Consider the following 22,220-nt stretch of genomic DNA (forward strand, 5'->3'; position numbering starts at 1 on the left):
ATATCTCTGGCTCAGAATTAAAGGAGAAAACAATATTGGGATTGAAAATGTTTTCATGTTTATATGTTTTGTCTTAAAAGAAAATTTAAAAAAAAATTGTAAAAAAAAAGAAAGAATTAAAGGAGAAAACAGTCCTTAGAACAATACACTAGATTAAAATAGGTTAGGGACATCTTAGCAAGCTTTTGGATTTTTTTAAAAGGAAATAAATATTTTTGTAGTTATCATTTGTAACTACAAAGATGAAATAAGTTACAATGAATTTCAAAAAAAAGGAATCCAAAAGCTGATACTGGCAGTTAAAAATGGTTTTTAACTTAGTATTATTTTTAATGCTTAAATGGTTTATAAAGAGAGTCAGGATAAAGATGAAGATATGAAACTATACCTATGCTCTCTCTGGAAGGATTATAATAACTAAAGAAAAGTTACTGAATTAGAATTTTGTTTTTAAATATTTCTTTCATTAGCTTTATGAAAAAATTTTTTTGCTCAAAATAATTTTCTCCTATGTTCTTATTTATTATGGTAGGATTATAAAATAGTATTTGCATACTGAGAAAATGACAGAAAGGTAGAAATAGGCAGGGTTGGCATAGATAAGACTGAGACTGAAAGTAATGATTAAAAAGTTCTTACATTTATGAGGGGTGACCAGAAGATCTAGAGTTTTCTGGGATAAATTGGGCCAGATTGCCATCATCTCTTTTCTCAATTCAGCATCCATCTGCTGTTTGTCAGCCCCCCCTAGAAAATTCAAAGCAGGAATGAGAGGAAAAAACAAATGGCTAGACATCCCAGCTCTACCTCTTCCCATTGAAATGTTAAACATTTACTTTTTATCAGTGTCAATATTAATTTTGCTTTTAAAAATACTATTAACGTTTATATTCAAATTTGATAAAAGTATTCTTTAAAAATGTTTAGTCATTTAACAATAACACTTCAAATTAGAGGTGAAAAATAGCATTTCTGATTGTCTATGATCTGAAAATATTTCTGTAATTATCTGGCAAGTCAAGAGACATGGATTCTAGCACTGTTTTCTGTCTCATGTTTCTAATTTTCTAAATAAAGGGAGAAATTTATTGAGGTGTAGGAATGCACTGTGTCAAAAGATGAAAAGAACTGAAGCAGATTACTACAACAAAAAGTCTCAACAGAACTGTAAACTAGGAATTATTAATTAATCAATGAATTAATGCACATTTAAGTATATTTTTAAAAAACCCTGATGCTCTCTTGTTTTCCTGAAGCTGTCAACACTGCAGAGTACTTATTCTGCATCAATTTCCCCTATTCGTATAAGGCATTGTCATAAGCAGCATTTGTATTCAACATTACCTCATTATTAGTATTAATATCTAAAAATGTGCTTTATTTAGTCTCATTTCCCACAATACTTTCATTTGTCAGCAAAATAACTGGCTCTATGGAAATGGCACTTGCCTTTGGCAATTTTGATGTCAAGGGCAGTTCTGATCAATGCCATAAGAGTAGAATTGAAATGGACTGTGTTGTCGTCTGCCACAGGTAAATCCATTCGTAGTAATCTCTGGAGAAATTCAAGCAGAAATGTGTGAATCTAGGACCTCCTTCACTTTCCACTTTGTCATGCACAGAGGAATATAAGAGTCTTGGGGAGAACTCTGAACTTAGAGACCTTTTCCTGTGTTGTCTCCGTTATTCAGATTATCCATACTAATGAACTACTGTTTTATTTCATTTTTCTTTCACCCAATTTTCTATGCATAGATGCTATGGATTTTCCATAAGCCACGTGGAAATTTTGTTAAAAATAATTCTACAGTATAATTACATAAAAGTCCAATTGACTACGAAGCATGCGGCTGGGAAAGTTCATTCCATAACAATACTTGGAATCTAGTCTCACATTAATGTAGCTAGGATTGTCTATTAGACTATAAAATCTTTGGAAGAAACCAATGCTTATTGTTGTCTAAAATGTATTCTGTTGTTTTTAGCAGAGTTGAAATTGTTTTTAGACTTCTGTTTTAACCCTTAGATTCTGCCCCTCTATAGACTATAGATTACAATACTCACAGCTCTGCTTCTAGACTTTCCCCACAATTGCTGAGAAAATTCAGGAATATTTTTTGGGGGGGTCCTCACTAGAATTCACATGATGCTTTACTACCATTCTCAAATGAATTCCATCTTCTACAGAGTTCTCCCCTCAGAGCTCAGGTTGTTTCTGTATTTTAAAGTAAAAATTGTAAAGTAACACAAAGTCCCATCTTTTCAAGATAGCAGCAGACAGCAGCAGTAAAGGGATGGGTTCAAGGAGAATGCATTCAACCATTGACCAAGAGCAAGTTTTGTCAAATGTGCAAGATTAGAAGCATGCAAAAGGAGCATGCAGCATGCACCATGCATCACAGCACTGCACAGTGTAAAGGCATCCACAGAATACATATTGAGACTCATTCATAGCTCGGATATAGGTTGATCTATAGGGAGAGATCCGGACTGTGGGCTCTTGGTGCAAAAAAATGGGTGCATCCTTAACACAAAAGAGAAAGAAATGAAACTGGCAGATCATAGGCCATGTGCCATTCCTCTGAGCCAAGGCTATGGGCTGGAGATCACACAAGATGCTCAGGGTGGGGCTCGATTAGCTAGTGCATTAGCTGAGATAGGCTGCGGACTAATGGAAATGGGGGTTAGACAGTAACGGGTTTGGGAGTTTGTTAAGTAAATGTCACTGAACAGAGGTGCACAGGATGATAGGTAAGATCAAAACAGGGAAGAAAGAAAGCAAGAGAGAAAGTGGGAGGCACACATACAAGTGATGATGACACATTCAGCAGAAGATCCCTCAGGAACCTCATGTCCAGAAAACCTGTAGATCTTGAAGACCAGCCTGCACTGGAGGCCTACTGAAAAAAAGCTTACCCAGGGTTTGTGCTTCTGCATTCAGCATTCCCTCTTTGGCAATTTGTTAAGAATGCTGCCTGTTCCCTTACATTCCTTTGTATTTTTCAACTGTTCATCAACAGGCTACAAGCTGGTGTGTAAACTCCAGTTCTGTCATATAATTCAATCCAATTTGTCAGAGATAATCCTTTGCTTCTGGCCACATGCAAAGTCTTGTATGGAGGCGAATGGTGAGTCACTTTCTAGATAGGATGAGGTAATAATGTTCCCAACCCCATCATTTAGACCATTCCTTTGTACTGTATTTTGAAAATTAATTCACTGAGGATTGTGAGATGGCACTTCAGATATTTTGGCAGTTCATCTAGAATAGTTGTAGAAATTATAATTTTATTGTGCAGCCAAAATCAAATAACTACACAACATAAGGAGGATCCAGCTATTATTACTCACTAGTTGCAGTCTCCAGGATTTCATACGTTAACAAGAGTTACTCCTGCAACTGCTGTATAATATTTCCCCATAATAGTAATGCTTTAATTTGAGGACCAGCAGTACTGTCCTGGATCACATGATAAGCTTTCACTCAAACATTATCACATTAAAGCATTCCCATTCTACCATAAAAACTGCATGGATAAAGCCTTGATGTAGCATTAAGTTGAGAGTTGTTTTTTCTTGCTTCTGTTCCAATTAAGCAAACTTTTTTCCAACTTTGTTCTTGCCCTTTTTGTTCAATCAAAGAAACACCCCAAAGATGTTTTTATACTGGCTCAAGTAATCTCAAGACCTGCTAAAGAATAACTTCCTTCACCAGATTGTGTGTTCTTGTATTTCACATAATTTCATTCATAGTCTTCAGCTCTTCCTTACTGAATTTGAATTTTCTTGTGACTTTTTATTTTTGTAATACAGAATGCCCAAGGACAATAGCTTAGATTCTCATGCATTGGAGCAAGGTGGTTTAAGCAAGTTAAGGGAGATGAAAGCGTCACATTGAGTTAGCCAGAGTGTGCAGACTATTGAATATGAGAATGTCAGGTTATGTGTAGACTCCAGATCTGTAGGGGGCTGAGCCTTTAAGATTGTTATTTGATACAGAAGGAAGTTTGTATGCTAAGGAATAATCATAGCAGAAAAGAATGGGGAATGATGGATGGCACAGGCAGCAATTCTTCCATTAGGTCAGATAAGGCAATCAGAAACTCTCATTCCTTCCCCCACAGTCATGGATTTGTAGAATCGTTCCCTCTCTCAGTAGTTTTCTGGACAGCCAGTGGCATATATAAGTTAACCTAGGGATGCATAATGATAACTAATTATAAGGGGATGAAAGTATAAACAAAAGGATTAGTCAACTGTGTGGGGTGGGGAGGAGGGAGATTATTGTAGGGTATTACATCTAGGAAATATTTTTTACTCAAAGGATGTATAGTTGAGAAGCAGAAGCACAGATACGGAAATAGGACAGGTAGGAAAGATCCTCTGCATCTTGATACTGAAGCCTTGACCCAAAGCTTACTTATCTTAAATTTTGCATATCATATTAACCTAGTATTCCCCAAATAAATCTGTTTACACTAAGTAACAAAGCCTATCGATTGAAACCAACGACTCTACTTGCCAGGAATATATACTGTTCTGTGGTCTTCTTTAGTCTCCTTGTACAAAGACAAGAAACCAGTCTTGTTTACTGAACTATTTATGCAATTCTAGTCTTGTAAGTCCAACTTTATTTGAAAACTACTTTAATGCTTCAAGCTCTATCAAAAGCTAAGTTTGTCTTCAGGCTGGGCTTTGAGAACACAATTCTTTTATTGATGAAGGAACAAGCTTCAGTGTGATTTGAGTTCGTATCCTCTTCTGAACCTTTACAGTTTGGGTTTAGAGCTCATTATTTGATAACAGAACATAAATGTAGCATTTTGAAAACATGGCTGTATGTGCCTCCTCTTTGAAGCACTGCTCAGTTGAAAGAGCAGGTTTTCTGTAAATGCAGCTTTTATCTTCAAAAGCAAATTTGAATTTTCCATTTTTGATTGGTATCTTCTTAAGATGAGTAGCTGTTACTGTGATAGAAAAGAATATCTTCTTTGGTGTCTCTTTCTGTTCATAACTTGCATTGCTTTGAGCATCTTCATACCCAGAAATGTAGCAAGCAGTTACATGGAAGTGGGTTTGCTTCCAGTGTAGTAGTAGTTTACAACAAAGTAGTTGTAAAGTAGTTTCCCCAGTCCTTACATTGCTACCTTTTCAGCACCATCAATGTTTTATTTTCTCAGTTATTTAACCTTCCTATGTCAGTCTCCATAGTATTTCAAGAATTTTAATACTCATACAGTAGTTTTTAGAGTGTCTGTTTTTAACAAATATTTTAGTTCGTTTGTGTATTGTTGCATTTTGTGTAAATTGATTTTACTATGCATCACCCACAGAACTTTTAAACAGAGATAAGTAAATAAGAATAAAAATAAAATACATAAACAAAAGTTTTTTCTATACAGAAACGCTATAGCTTAATATTAAAATAAACACTTGCATGTGGAAGATCTTGACCTCAGTCATGTCCCTTTAGAATCTGACAAAAGGTTCATAGTTTACAATTAGAAAACGATTGGGATATGAGTGAATAAAGTAACATTTCTTGGTTTAAAGCAATTTTATATATTCATCTGGCAGTTCTCATGACTGCTATTGTTAATTTCAGTGAAGCTGAGGCACTTCTTCCAGTTCCACAATCCACAAGCAAATAAAGGCAATGTAGCTTGTTCCTCTTCTTTTGCTCAAGCCTCATATTGCTTTTTCCTCTTTTCTATCTTAACTTTATTTACAAAAGCTATCCTAAAGTATTGGTGATTGTATGAAAACTTTTAATTAACAGTTATATCATCCTTTCCCCTTGTATTATATTTAAACAGTAGGAGTCCTTCAATATAGAAGGTTCCTAGTGTTATCAGTCAAAAGGCATCACAGACCTATTCCATATTTGCCTCCTTAAGAATTTTTTTCTGGAAAAAATGACAGAAGAAATGGTGAGAAAGGACTAAGCATTATGAATGGAAGATGTATGCAGTATGCATTATAAAAAGTGATTATTTTCAAAGCAAATGATGGAGTATTTAAGTTTCCAAATGTGCCTGAATAATTAGCATCTGGTGTTATGTTCACCAAATACCTGTTGCCTAGGTTGTAACATATCCTTGTCTTAGCAAGGTCATGCTCATTGCAAGATAAATGGGAATGTTTACTTTAAATGCTTATTCTCTGGGTCTGATAGAGCACGGGTGTCAAACTTGCAGTGTCACATTGCCATCTTGTGATGTATTGTGACATTTTTCCCCTTCGTGGAGCTGGGGTGGGCGTGGCCTGCATGTGACGCATCTGGTCTGTGGGCCGCCAGTTTGACACCCCTGGCAATAGAGGATATTTTCTACCTCAGGATATTGTATCTCCTGGAGCTAGTAGGCAGGGTCCACAATTAAACTTGCCATTCCAGAGGGTGAGGAGCCATATTGAAAAGCAAGACTATTTCTTCACAGTGTAACTAACATAACAGAAAAAAAAATCTATACTTTAAGTACATTTATTCCAGTTTCCTAAAAAAAAGGCAATCTACTACATTACAATCCAATGTTGCAATAGTAATGGATTCCTGTACTGGGCAGTGGCCTGAACTAGATGTTCTCCAGAACTCTTCCAATCCTTATATTTCATGACCCAAAAGGTCAGACAGAAGGAAATCATCAGTGAGTACTGCCTACCAAGCCCCTTATATATTGAAAGAGAAACATTAATAGAATTACGCTTATCAGTTTTCTGAATTAGAGATATCTGAATGTCCTCCAGAGGCTTCAAAGAATAGATAATCATGGTCAGAATTCTCATTTTCTTCTAAGCCCCATAAAAGGCATTCTCAGCCTTGGGATATATCAGAGCATTTATGGAAGGAATTCTGACTTTAGCAAATCATCAACTCAACAGGACATGACTTTTCAAAACTATATCTATTTTGCACTGGTTAGAAAATTTCTATGCAGAGGCCCATGTACAACCTACATCTCTCATAAGAGAATTGTCGTGGAAAGTTACAGTCATGGTTACATATTCATTCTCCTGAGCAAGTAAGCTGTTACATTCCCTGGCATTTTTCTTTCTAGTATACATTGTAAAATCAATACCAATGAATACATTTATTAACTTGTTCCTTGTTTATCTAGTATGGAAGGCTAAAGTAATTTCCAATTTTTGAAACTCTTAAAATTCTGCAAAACTAAGACCTCTACATACATTTAATTTAGGCCATACAATAGCATACTCCTTAGAATGTAATCACATCAGAAAGAATAACTAGAGAAAATTTTATTGCAACCAAGAAATTAATATTGGAGGAAGTGTAGAATTTGTGTAAAAATAAATTAGAATTCTCTGATTTTGAAACTTATGTGCTGATAGCTATCAATAGATTTATTTTAAGAGATAGCAGCTTAAACAATCATACAACCATGGGCTTAAAGGGAACTCTGTAAATACTTTCACTCTGTAAGCATTCAATCAACTTCCATGAGAGAAATCTACAGAATATTTATTAATTGGACCATCCTTTAAAATGGTTTTAGCATGATGAGAGAAAAATGTTATTTTCACTCCAACTCAGGATGCTATTTTATAGTAGCAACTTGATGCGTGATAGTGTTGGCATTCAAGCAATTATCTAAGTCAATGTCAAGTAAGTCGAGATTATTGAAAGCTTCCCAGACAGGGTATTTTTCCTCTCTATTTTTATCAGAATAAAACGTTATTTCTTTATAGTCTCTGAGGTAAAAATGTAAAGAAAGCAAAGGTTTCCAATATCTTACTTGAAAAACTGAATTATAGATATTGCTCTGCAGGTGTAATTGAATGTTATTGAAAAAGCCTCACAACTGAGCTTTGACAGAATATCCTGGATATAAAGCAAGATATGGTAGCATTTTGGTAAAGCTGAAGCTAATCATGAGAATGGAAGAGGGGCAGCTACCAGTGTCTTTGGTAGTATGTGGAAGTAAGCATCATTGAAATCCAATGTCACAAACCAACTTCCCAAATGAAGTAGTTGAACCATGCTTACTGTTATGACTATGCAGAATTTCTTAATGCTGATTAAAAAAAAAGTTGAGATCATACAGAAGAGGCACAATCTCAGACTAAGGCAAAATGAGAACAAGCATTCTTTTTACATAGAGACTGTGGTATTGGTTCTATATATCTTTTGCAAATGAGGTAGCTACTTTTGGATGAGAGTAACAGGTAGCACAATAGGCACTTGAGACAGATTAATGTTAAGCTGCATAACATAGACTTTTGTGATGAAAGGATGTGATACATTCCATTAGTCCAATATGATATCCCAAACTAGTTGGTAAAAACAGTCTGTCTACAAGCTGCATAGTCTGGAACTGATGTCTGCAAATCACTTGTGTTGAAATGGTTAATATCTCTGTATCTCCAAGAAACACTTTTGAGAATATTTTGCCACAGTTTGGAATTCAGAGTCAAACTTGTAATTGCATTTTGAGAAGGAGCTCTGATCCCATCCTTGGTAGTACAGTGCAAGTTCGACAGATGCTGTAGAACTAAAGTATGGAATATTTTTCTCATATACTGAAATTAGCTCAAATACCATTGGTTTTGAAGACAAAGTTCTGTACATGGGATTCCGCCTTTGAAGTTCCTAGGATCCGACAAGCCTCCCTAGGAAAATCAGACTTGTCACAGATTTTGCTGTGTAGTTCACATTATGCCACAAAATGTTGCTCTGTTGCTTTGACAGTCCTTCTGTCTCAATACTTGCTGAAAAACTCCCCAAAGAAAAAAAGATAATTGCCCACAGAAGCATGGAAGTTCGTAATTCTGAAGTCCAAAGTTGCTGTGAAGTAAAAACTGTGACCAAAATCAATATGTTTACGGCTTTTCTTACTGGTAGGAGATGCCTTTATTATGATGAAATAGAGTGATGTGTATTTGAAAAGTGCATTTCTTCCCCTGAACCCTGTAGATTTTCTCCAGTCTTTTAAAAGTTGGAAGAAAGGATGACAATTTAAGGAATAAAGTTCCTTAGCTTCATACAGTATTGTAATATTAATATAACTGAAGGTACTGGAAGAGTCATTTTGAATAACAAAATACTGGATTCTCTACTAACAGACTTAAGATGTCTAGCTCTAAAGCTTGCTCTGCACAAAGGCTATAGGTAAAATGGGAGTGGGGTGATGGCAGCACCTATCATCATTAGATCTGATGAGGTGGTGGAAGGGTATATTGATAATGTAAATTCAATTATATGTATTCAAGACTGCTGAAGGGGCAGGAGGTGCCAATGGAATATTTCAGGATATAGTACTGAGGTTTAAGTGGTTGTCAAGCTAATAACTGTTCTGGAGATATCGTGGGAAAAAATCTCTATCCCAAGAATCCTATATTTAGATACCAGCAAAGTTTTTATACGGCATAAGTAGGAAACGGGTATCAATATAAATACGAAGTAAGCAAATAATTCTTGCTTATCCACTGGCAATAGATCCCAGTGAAGATGAATTATCATCATGGCGGGTGGGGGGGAGGTTTCCATTTTTGGAAGGATTATAGTCATCTAACTTTTCTCTGGTCTGTAGAATCTTGGATTTTGCCTTCTCAGAACAAAAGCCTACTATCAGAGATAACATAGAATCCAACATCATAGTTGGCCCTAGTGAGATCAGTTTTAGGATTGAAAAAAATCAAAGTTGATACTTTGATTGTCATTATTATAGAATTTTGTGAAATGGATGGTAACAGTGCCATCAATGGAACAAGGTTTTGCAAAGGTTGAGCCAAATTTCTTACTGCTCCTTTTCTGAAGGGACAGTTCAGAACAAACTGAAGAGTTTGTTCTGTTACTCAAGGTAAAAAAAATGTAGTCAGAGAAAATAAAAAAGAAATTTTCAGCTAGGGAATTTTCCAGAACATCTTTTTGTATAGGTGCTACCTCATACATGTGGCTCACAAATACCATGAAGTCTATCATTAAGTGTTGTACCTTATCATTCTTGATGAACATATTTTTTCTTTTATGTACACTGAGAGCGTATGCACCAAGACAAATCCCTTGAGTGTCCACTTGGCCAATAAAAAATTATATTCTATTCTACTTATAGGTATCTTCAGTGCTCTTTTCTGATAAGTACATGAAGACAGATCTTTGACAACTTGACAGGAACTAAAAATCCTGTTGGTTGCTAGATGCTTGGATGAATTTAAAAGCTTCCAATTGTGATGTGTTTTTTGCAGAGATACATAGTTATTTGAGGCACAAGTTGACTTTATTTTCTCATTCTTTTGGCAGATTATAAAATTCAAATCTGTAGAGATGTACTATGGTTCTGTTCTTAAATGAATAAACGAATAAGAAGCGGCCTTAATATAATTCTTGTGTTCATGGGACCCTTTAATTTTACGGAAGAAAAAAAATAATTTTCTTGAAGTTCTATGATCCAACAGATCAGTCACAACTTTTAACTAGTGTATTGGCCAAGTCCAGGAGGCAATCAGTTCAGATAGGTTTTCTATCAGCAGATTGATGGTTCTTGAGAATTTGGAAGATACATGGTTAGAATGAGACTTGGTATGAATTCCTAGATATTTGGTTCCATTAATGTAATTAGTAGGCAATATTTTTGCAGCAGGAAAAACTTTTATTTTTGAAAAAGGGGGTTGATGATCCCCAAGGTCCACAAAGAGCATAAGTAAAATGTGAAATTGCTAAAGTAGATAAAGCTGAAATTTTCAACCATATTATTTTTTTCATTTGGGAGGGAAGTTCTATGTGGACTCAAATCAGTGATTGGCTAGACTAGTTAGAGGGGCTGTATTGCTGTATTGCTTAATTAAGCACAATCTTAGGGAGTTTTTCAGAAATTGTAAAAGTGGACATATGGATATTTGTGGATTAATAAATTGTTCATCTTTGATTTATCTTAGTTCTTTGAAAGGTTTAAATATGATAGTTAGGTAAAATGAAACGGTTGATTAGCTTTGGACCTATGTTCAGCAAAATATAGGTCAAATCTCTGAAATGGATAGCATCCAGAGTTGAGTAATCCAAAAGGGCTCCAGTGCATTAAAATTTATGTAGGCCATTCTTGGCCAGCCTGGGATGAAACCAAAGATGCCAACTTTTATGTTGTTTTTATGGCAGAAACTCCAAATGCTACTACAGTGTTTTTATGTACATCTCAACCTTTCCTCATAGGGGAGATTAGGACTATACCTCACAATGGGAAATTAATGCTGCAACAGAGGTCTCAGTAATAGGAAATCTGAGCAGTTCTGAAACTTGAGTGGGAAATGCATAGTGCTTATTCACTAATTCAAAGTCTGTTTCTGGTGGCATGGGCCAATCTGCTTTTCAAAGGTTATTAAGGTAGTTTGAAGACAATAACTACATACATGGTAAGAAAGAAAATGGCTTAGGGGAAGCAAGTATTCACGTTCACTGAACAGAAGAGAATTATAGAACATTAATGTATTAGCCAATAAGTTGTGAAAAGTTCAGCTTGGAATAAACAAGGCCCTGTAGAGGGAGCCTAAAGTTTTCCTGAAAGGGCAGCTTCCACTTTCAAAATAGAATCCAGAGATTTCCAAGAAGCTGCAAGACTGCAAGGAGGAAATACTAATTTATACCTTTTTGTCGCCTTTGGAATTTCCCCACTTTTAAAGAGCCTTTCTTTGAACTTTGAGAATAAATTATCAGCCTTAGATGGGAAAGAGATGAAGGAAAGGTAAAATACTGTTCTGATAATCCTGAATCTCAATGTGGTAAATAGGACACCTCCTTATGGGGACAGATTCTTTTGATAGTCCAAAAGCACTCATTTGCACCAACCAACCAAATATCACTGACCCTATGTTTAGAAACAGTTTGGTAAAGTTAAGGAGTGATTTCTACCTCTTAAACCCCCAAACTACTCTTCAAAATAGGTCTAAAAGTTATCTCTAACAGGAAGAGGGGGGAATCATGATAAATCCAAACAAATTGTTGGAGGATTTCCACCCTTGAATTAGAAAGGATCTAGATCTGCCCCTTAACTCTAATGTCTTGGGTTTCTTCCCTGGATAACTGAGTTGGAGCAAATGGGAGATTTATTACTCACCCCCACCTCAGACATCCACCCAGAAGGTGCTGGAGCCAAAATGGAAAGCTGCCCTGAGGGATGGAATGTTGGCCCTCTTCCAAGCTGTTGCCCTCAGAAACCTCCATTCGTTGAGTTCGAAGAAGTGGGCTCGGTGACTGTGTCCCCGCCCTGCCCTGTAGAAAAGTGGAGGGCAACGGGATGGAACTCAGCACTTAGGAATGGAAGAGGTTGCATCTTGTGGGTCTTTAGGGTTAATGGAACCTAATGGCTGGTACAAGTGCTGTGGTCTCTAGTGACACTGAGTGTCATGAACCATCTAGTACTACATTCCCACAGTTACAAAGGAGTGCCAGGAATAGACAGATATACCTTCTAGTTCCTGGTTCCCTGTGTCTAGGCTGGAGGCAGATTAGCAAGAGTGCAGAAAATATACCACCCAACCCCATTGCCTTTCACTTGCCCCACCTTTTAGTAGGCAAGTAGTTATAGGAGGTGGAAAGGGGAAAGGAGATGCTGGGTAGGTATAAAGAAAACTAAAAAACAACATTTTCTAAATATGATGTATATTGAATGGACTATTAAAGAATTCCATCAGACCAATCACTCTACTCTCTAGGCATGGCCACAGGTAGAGGCAAATGTACTTGTGAACCCTATTAGCTCCAGGAAGTTGTGCCATCGTGAGGTGGATGATGCCCTCTATAGGACAAACGGGAAGAGCAACAATCTCTTTTATTTCTTAGCTCAAACCAATCATAGGAGAATCAATCTACCAAGAGGCCGAAAGATTTGGCATGTTTAATTCAATAGCGAGAGGCAGTTAAGGATAGTTTTACATTTCTACTATGCTTCTGCATAGTAATTCAGAAATGTAGGAACCATATGGGAGATATGCAATTGCATCCGGAGGACTGTATAACTATTTGCAACCAAATGGCCCTAGCATAATTGGACAGAGTAATTTTTCCTGCATGACTCCTTCCTTAATAAAACAACTGAACAAGGCAACAATTTTGCCCCCAGCCTCAACACTCAGATTATGTCATAAAACTTTTAAGTGTAGGGATTGACGCAATAATACACTTTTTATTACTATTTAAATCAGAATCCTTGGATACATAGCCCAACATTAAAAACTGCTACAGTTCATCTGTTCAAGAACCTCATTCACAGATTTTTGACTCTACTTGAATATCATTTTGAAGCATTTCATAATTTCCTTAGTGTTCTTGCTTGAATTCATGTGATTGCCTTCTCCTGTGTCATTCCATCATATAGTGGCATATTTGCTACATAATTTTCATAGTCTCAGATTGCACTGCACCTCAATCAACTCACTGTATCTCTGGCTAACAAAGGTAGAGAAAAGCCCTTTCCATTCAAGTGAGAGTGAACATTTCAATAGCTAGGCCATGAATCAGTAACAGAAATCCAATGGATGAGGTGAAGGAAAGATCTTTCTCTCTGTCTCACTCACACACATGGAAAATGTCACAAGAACTCTGGTTGCTGAATTGGGAATTGGGAGAGAAAAAAGACACACTTTGGATCAGTTACTGAATTGTGCAGAGGATTAGGGTTAGACTATGGAAATACTGAGGAACAGAAGGAAAAAATTGTGACGGAACTGTATTGACAGAGGAAGAGGCATGAAAGCAGAGAAAGGGGGGCAGAAAAAGGAGTAATTGTTTCTTGTTAATAGTAAAGGCCTTCTCATAAGGTTATGTTCTCGTAGACAGAAAATTTCTCAGGTCAAGCAAATTAATACCTGAAATTCATCTGACATGGTGCCAATTTCCTTGTTAATCCTCAATTATACAGGATGAACTAACAAAGAGAGTGCATGGGATGTTCTCCAGATGTGTGGGCATCACTTTCCAGGATTCTAAGGGTGATGCTAGCTAGAGAATTTTGCAGATTGACCAAACATCTGGAGACTGCCAAGTTTGGGGAAATTGCTCTAAGTGAGGGTTTGAAGGAATACTGGTGTATATAATTTTTCACAATTTTATTGCCCTTTTTTCCATAGTGTTCTTTCTTACATTATTGTTTAACTCTTCAATTGCATAGCCAGCTTGTGCCATCTGGATACTTGAAGTGATTTTTGTTTATCCTATTGTTCTACAGTGTTGTGTAGTTTAAAGTAGAGAAAAATTAAGTCTTTTTAGAGTATGGAACTTGACGATAAAAACATGCAAACTGGCTTGGATTCTAACTGCATATTGATTAAAGACACTTCAGTGCTAAATGTTCAGAATAAGCATTTATTAAACATGCCAGGGTCAAATTGAACAGTGTTATTCATATTTTTAACTGAGGTATATATTTATGTATGTATTGCTGGGGAGGGCCATAATAGCAACTTTTCTTCTAATGCAAATAACAAGTGTGGAAGTTGATCCTGACTGGAATTATGTCATACATATACCTGGGTTTTAATATGACCTAGCCTAATAGCACTATTTTCATCTAATTATATCCTGCAATTGAGACAGATTGTTATTTATTTTTAGCTTTCGTTTTAAAGTAGAATTTTCCCTTTTCTCCTTACACCATCATTTTTATTGAGGCCATGAACTAGCATGTTTTTAACAACTCTGTAATCTCTTTCTTCAGGGTGGAGTCGGGGTGACCGAATGGAGCTGAGCGTTTACTGGCCGGATGCTGTTCCTGACACCTATGTAGGGTTTGCAGCAAATGTCTTCTCTTTGCACCTTGATAGAGAAACATCTGTTGCTGCCAAGGATTGAACTCTCAACTTTCTGAGTGGGAAGTGAGTATCTTCATCTCTAGGCCACTTCACTGCTTGGGCCGTGAACTGGCATAATCCTCCCTTCTGGGTAATTCTGCTACAGGCTGCAGGAAAATCTGGTTCATTCAAACTGAGCTATCCACTACTTTTCTGGTTATTTCCTTGCTTGGAGAACTGCATCAGACAAAACAGAAGCTGAGCAGTAGGGAAGTGAGAGATACTACATTGAGAAATAGAAAAAATAGCAATAGCAATAGCACTTAGATTTATATACTGCTTCATAGTGCTTTACAGCTCTAAGCGGTTTACAGAATCAGCATATTGCCCCCAACAATCTGGGTCCTCATTTTACTGACCTCAGAAAGATGGAAGGCTGAGTCAACCTTGAGAAATATAGTTTTCTCCCTGCCACTTCAGAATACAACATTCCTATTGCACCTGAAAGCTATTCATGTGAAATGTATTAATATTTATTTATCAGGTATTTATTTACAGGAGAATCTGGAAAAGGCAGCTTATCGCTTGACAAGTCACCAGTTAAATGGATCAGCTTTGTCAGAGACAAAGGTAGAAAGAGAGTCCACCAGAGTCAGGTAAAAAGCTGGCTTCTCCCTCTGTCTGCTTCTGCAACTGCAGCTCTGGAAGATAAAGAACCGACTATCCATTTCTAACAATTAGCCTGAAAAACAAGTGAAAGTAGCTACAATGTCTACATAAGACATGTCACCTTTTTTTTGTTTTACATTGAAATGACAATTTAGCATTCTTCCAGAAGTGTGCTAAACTCCAAGTTAAGACAGCTGACAGACAAGGGTGGTAGTTGCAAAACAAAATGGGAAGCTCTCCTACTACACTGAGGACACACACTGCTAGAGAGAAGTTCCTTGAAGATGGGCGCCGCCACGACTCGGAAAGCTCAGAAGACAAAACCTCTGGTCCTGGTGACTGACCCAAATTGGATCCTGCAATGTTATCCTGGGACATGTATATTCACCTTCATTTATGAGCAACCACTCCCCACTGTCAGCTGTTATCTCAGCTATTTTTAACTGCAAAGAGCACTAAACCCATTGCCATATTTATGAATCTTTCACTGGACCCATGTCTAGCAGTAAATTTGTTTAATTTAAAAATAGCCTCCCCAGCACCTGATCTGTTAGCTGTTTCCTGACAAGCTTTTTTCTGCTCCTATTTGTTCCAGATTTTCAGTCTAGGCTAAGGAAAGGTTTGGAACAGTCTGTCCTTTCTCTATCTTCAATAAGCAGCTGATCTCAGACAGAGGGTTGGCCAGGCAGTGCACTAAAGTAGTAAAGCCACATTTTGCCAAAAGGCTAAAATACTGGCTAGCCAACTATCAAAATTCTTCTCCTATCCCCTCCCCTAGTTCATTAGGGATAGTTATTTTTCTAGCCAAAAAGTTGTTTTCCTTAAATTGGTCTCACATCATTCCTACAATAAGGAAAGAACCACTCACCAAGTTTTTACTGAAGCAGAATAAGGCTTGGCAGTTAATGTAGGAATTTAATGTCTGCCTACTTTTCTGTTTACTTCAAGGGCTGTGGAATTTCACATTACCACCAGCCATGAGGAAATAAACAATTAAAATGTTTAGTTTTATCACCTGACAGGAAACAATCAATAAGGAGAATGACCTTCTTGGTCCTTTATTTGCATTTTCTTGCTGTTTTCAAACATAGTGAAGATTAAAAATCATGAAAAATCATGATGTGTATCTCAAACTATTGGGCTATGCTAGGTGCCTTGGAGAGGCAATTGAATTTTTACTCTCAATTGGAATATGCACAAATACTTACTAAATTCTAATGTGTGTGTATGAGTGAGGTCGGGGGGGCTGGTTGGGAAACAAATCTATTCTTTGTTTCTGATCTGTTATTTGGATCTGATATTGATCCAAACTAGTTTCAGATCTGCAACAGAATTTGTCCAGAGGACTTTCCTGAACTTTCTCTGCACTTTAAGAAAGTAAATCCGAACTCAGCTCCTGGATCCAGTTCAAATCTTTCAGTCTTAATGTAAGACAAACATATTATCACTAGAGCATAGCATACCAAGCACCTAATTTTGCTTTTGTCCTACTAATGTGGTTTCTCTGCCACCATATAATTAATGTACTGTACTGGAAATGGGTTGTAACTTGTAACGAATGGTGTGACATTTATTTAGACAGAGATAAAATCTAAATATTATTGCATATGTGTTATGCATTCAGAGAAGATGGGAGTTACAGAAGCATGATTTTATATGGGGGAACCTGACATAGAATAGTGTAAAGTTTTATTTATAGATTACAAATGGTTGGTTTCCATGTGGATATGTTCTATGAAGATAATGAAGATAATATTTACCTTCAAAATTTCTTATTTGGACATCAAAGGTATTCTCACATATTGTATTTGTTGTGTAGCTAGATGAGATCGTTAGGGCTTGCTACCTTAGAAGAGTGAGGAAAATTCTCAGGGATGACTCTCACCCTGGTCATCACTTCTTTACCCTCCTACCATCGGGAAGGAGATATAGAGGTATAGCCAGCCGTACAAACAGGCGGAAGAACAGTTTTTATCTGTGGGCTGATCAACTCCTGAATGAGAAATAACATCATAACTATGTAGTATGATGGACTGCAGGGCCGGCGCAATGTGTAACATGTTCATACCGGTGCAATAGGGCTGGGTGTTTTGTTAATATGATTTATTGGGTTAGAGATTTTCTGTCTTCACTGTGAGTTGTATTGTGTTGGGGGGATGCACTGAGGGAGCTCAACCAATCTCATTGCACATACATTGTGCACTGACAATAAAGATTTGAATTGAATAGCTTGCCACTACAGTGTAATTAACTAGATTTTAATATCAAATTGATATTAATGTTAATTAATGTTTTTATTTGTTTTGCATTCTAAAGTCCTATAACTTTATTCTATGGGTTTCTATTTTTGCTATCTCTTCATTGTTATTCTTAATTTATTGGGGGTTGGGGTTAAGGAATTTATATTGATTTAGGCAATTTTAAAGCAATCTCGATTTTTAGGTTATTTGGAGAGTTCTAAGGGAATGATAAGCAATTTCTGCTAGATGGCACTTCAATGAATTATTTGAGTAGGAGCATGCACCTCAGGTTTGCTTTTTTTTTACCTGCCCCTTACCTACTGGCCATAATGGAGTCTCTGAAACATGAAACACTAACAGAACTCAATGTACACACTGTCATTGTTCAAGAAACTGGAATGAGGAAGGGGAAGAAATTATAGGCTTGTTTTCTGCTCAGTAAAAATAATTAAAAAATGAAGCTGACTTGAAATATTTATTGTTTCTTTTAAAAAAAAGATATACACACAGACACATATATATATATATTCTACCTTATAAGCAACACGGGCAGGGCATTTCTTCCCTAACCCCAGGGGTGGAGACATATGTCTCAGCATCTCATACATGTCCATGAAAGTCATCCGGCCCCTGGGAGCAAAAAATAAAAAATAGCCAATAATAACCAATAATAATTTTAAAAAAAGAAAATACACGGAAAAATAGAGAGTAAGAATTACAAAGAAAAAAATATTAAAAATCAATTAGAAAAAAAAAGTTAAAAATGAAAAGATTACTGTGCTGGTGGTCAGCAAGGAGTATAAATATGCTTGATCTTCATGGATGTCTTTTAGTAGAAAGATTGTTTGTAATCAAATTGTGGTCCACCAAATATTGGACTACACATTCAAAGTTTGTGTCCTTGTCACAAGAGTTCAGATTTCACTTAAGCATGTGTCATCATCTGCCTTGCTCACTATGAGGTTAATGCAGATCACAATCCTTATAGTCTTAGTAGATCAAAAAGTACAGAGTCAGGTTTTCTTAGAAAGAGAGGAGAAAGAGAGAGAGAGAGAGATAAGAAAGCCCCTTTTTGCCAATATAGGAGAAGGGAAGACTACAGGAAGAAAAGGTGTTGGGGGAAAAAAAGGCTGGAAAGAATTGGGGAGAGAGAAGTGGGGAAGGGAGAAATGGTAGAGTGTTGATGGAGTCTCTGTCCTCCCCAGATGGAAGTATTAGTATGCAGAAAGTGGCAGTGGTGGGTACAGAGAGACTCATAAAACCTTCCAGGCCTAGCTCCAGCTAACAGCAAGCAGAGATGGTTCAAGGTAATTGATATGCTCCATGCGTTACTGGTCTGGGTGGCAGCATCATTTCACGCATTCTGTTGGCTAATTACATTACTAAATTACTTTTGAAAGTGCAATATATAGATAGGTATGTGTACGGATATATATATATGCATACACACATATATATATATATATATAAAAGATATATATTAAAAAAAAACCATAAGCAACATTCATTCCGTTGATGCTAGCAGGTTTTAGTGTAAGTCAAACCTTGCAAGCAACCCTATGAGGGCATTTCTTGCCTAAGCCCAGGGGGGGAGATATTACACGTAATAAACTGTACATATCCTTATAATGAATTCGGCCACTGCAAGAAGAATACACGGGGGTTAGTGCAGACGCTACAGGGCAAAATAAACACATACACTGTTATGTACACACAGAACATAGCAGAACTAATGGCTAGAGACCTTCACTTCAGTCAAGTAATACCATTTCCCTCTGTTTATACGAAGGAGCTGAACTTTCCCATTGGCTGCAGTAGGAAGAAAGGGGCTTCTTAGAGCCATAGGACATCAGTTTTTTTACTGATGCTTCCCATCAACTTTGTGCAAAGGGAAGGGAGCTAATATATAAATTACAATAGGAATAGGCAATCTGTGGCCCTCCAGATGTTGACCAGTAGCTTCCATAATCCTTTACTATGGCCATGCAAGCTAGGGCTTATGGAGTCTGGACTTCAAGAACAGCTGGAGGGTGACATGTTGACCCTCTTTGGTCTACATTCATATATTAAGTAGCTGAGAAGTAATAGAAGTCTTAGACAATAAGAGGTAATGTAAGTGAAATTTATATCAAATCAGAACTTATCAGATTTTTCTGATTCTTGGGTACCAATTCACTTATCTTTTATGGAACATAGTTGTCTTTTCAGAATTCCAAATGAACATGTTAAAATCAATCATTATCGCCAAGGGCTTTTATTTCAATATTTTATTTTTTTCACTGGTTTTATTAATAACTATAGGGTGACTTGTATTCAGATAGGGGAGGGGAACTAGATTTTCAGATAATAAATAATATCTAGATAATGCTAGGTGGATCTTCTGTTAGCTGCCAATTATTACAACTTTACTAACCATGCCTACTTATAGCAACCTTGTGGCTAGCTCCTCTCCAGCAAACCATAGACAAATTTACAAGAACAATTGCACAATAGAAGGGAAAGCCAGGCCCTGTCAGATAAACATACATACACATATACACAAAGTCATTTTTATAGACTGAAATAATAAAGAGTGTCTCATCTATTGCTAACAGAGCTACTAAGCATCCTTCCTTGACTGATCAACAGTATGTAGTATCTTTTGAGTTTTCAGCAGGATGCAAAACTAGTAGCTCAACAATTTTATTTGGTTTACATATTATAAAGTGGGCAGAAAATTAAACATAGCCACCAACAGGGACTTAATTCAGATTAATTCTTCTGCTCAAATGTTGCTAGCATGGTACCGAGTTGTCCTATGGAAAGGCTATAAAGCCCATAATTCAAATTAAATGAATAGCATGGGTATGTCCCTGGCCACAAAGGGACATATATCATGTTCTTTTGAACATTATGGGTTAAAGTGCAGGTGTGTGTGTGTGTGGACTTGACAGAATCCAGCTGCAAAAACCTAAAATTAAAAAAGGAAATGTTAAACAGTGATTAACTCCCACATCTGTTTCTTTCAGTCAGTTATTTATAGTAAGACCCAGAAAAATTAGCCAACAGGAATGGAAATGGGAATGGCAGAAGGGCAGGGCTACAGCTCCATGGTGATTGGAGCTCTGCTAGAATGCGTGACTCACAATGGAGCGCATGCAAACGGAGGCAGTAGCTCCACTTCTGTCTCAGTTAATTATATTTCTCTCAAAACACAGTAATTAATGCTGGTAACCTATCAAGTCCTACCATAGTTCAACTCTGCTAAAATGAGCCAAGATAAAATCCTAGCCTTCCTTGTGAACAGAATTCTATTCTCCTTTTCACCTCCTTGCTCTAGTTGGTCTGCCTTCCATCTTGGAATGAGAGTCCAAAAGCTTCTACCAGCCAAGAGCCCCTCCTGTGTACAGGTTATAAAATAATCTTAACTGGACTGGCTTTCACGTCTTTACAATGTCTAACTGTAGCTCTCACTTTTAGCGCTCACTTTTCTACTGGTATTGAGATATGGGGTACCTGCCTTTCTGTTCACATTGAATTTGTCCCTCCCCCTGCTTTTGTTCTCCTTATTAAGGAGTCTATCCCAAATCATGAATCAGTCAAACCCACTTCCTTAAACACTTGCTTCAGATGGACTTTGGGTCTGGGTTTCATACTGGAAGCGGTAAGATAGATGTGTCCTTACCAGGCAGCAGGGTCATACTCAGCCCACACACGAACATACTCATCCAGATGGTGGGGCCCCAAAATGGAGGAATCACGGGTCAGATATTCAAAATTATCCATGATGACAGCCACGAAAAGGTTCAACATCTGCAACATCAAAATTGTAGTGAAAAATAGAAATATAAAATAACCAGAAACTCCAGGAAAAAAAGATGAATTTATTTCTTGACATTGAGGCCTGGCAAGAACCTGAAAACCTGCTCAAGCATCTAACGAGAAGAGACAACATAGTATTAAACAATATGTTTTACACCCTTTCTTACACACAGTGTTATACATTTTTAGATAGACAGATATAAACAGTCTTATATAAAAGCAAGGAAAAAAAAATACTCAGTAAGGACTAAGGTGGATATGGATTCCTGGTAGAATTTTAGGGCAATTACAGGTAAAGCAAATAGAATACACTTTCTTGGAAGAGAGCACAATATGGAATCCAGTACAGAATCACTACCCACTGAAGAACATCAACAAAAATAAGTTCTTAATTTGTACAAAGATAGTGGATTAGTTTATGTTGCTCCAGATGCTCACAAAGCCTCTCCTATTAGTTCCTAGAATAAAATAAAGAAACAGAAGGAACTAATATCAAAGGCATCTTCTAAATTGGGCTTAACAACCATAAAGAAAAACTAGGCCTAAAGTATAAAATTTTTCTGGATACTTGTCTCAATTATGTAAATATTTTAGAAATAGAGGCATTGCTTCAGATGCAAGTAGGCAGTTCAAAAGATTATTAATAGGGCCAGTGTGGTACAATTAGATGCCTTCCAGATTATTGGGCTATCATTAATCCAGTGGAGGTAATGGCAGCTGGGAAAATGTCACTAAAAATAACACATTTTCAGGCACATAATATAATCCATTAGT

The 22,220-nt window shown here is 36.8% G+C and overlaps 1 protein-coding gene across 1 annotated transcript in view; it reads right to left on the minus strand.

Annotated features, from left to right (window-relative positions):
• The window catches only part of CACNA1A (calcium voltage-gated channel subunit alpha1 A), a 151,158-nt gene that overhangs the window by 50,801 nt on the left and 78,137 nt on the right, over positions 1-22,220 (minus strand). Inside the window, exons 26-29 of the mRNA XM_058168527.1 lie at positions 21,310-21,437; positions 18,179-18,275; positions 1,450-1,555; positions 640-747 (exon numbers count right to left, since the gene is read on the minus strand). Coding sequence (XP_058024510.1) covers positions 640-747; positions 1,450-1,555; positions 18,179-18,275; positions 21,310-21,437 — 439 coding nt within the window. The remainder of the gene's footprint in view (positions 1-639; positions 748-1,449; positions 1,556-18,178; positions 18,276-21,309; positions 21,438-22,220) is intronic.

The sequence above is a fragment of the Ahaetulla prasina genome, chromosome 2 (genome assembly GCF_028640845.1).
Source record: "Ahaetulla prasina isolate Xishuangbanna chromosome 2, ASM2864084v1, whole genome shotgun sequence".
Taxonomy (NCBI): domain Eukaryota; kingdom Metazoa; phylum Chordata; class Lepidosauria; order Squamata; family Colubridae; genus Ahaetulla; species Ahaetulla prasina.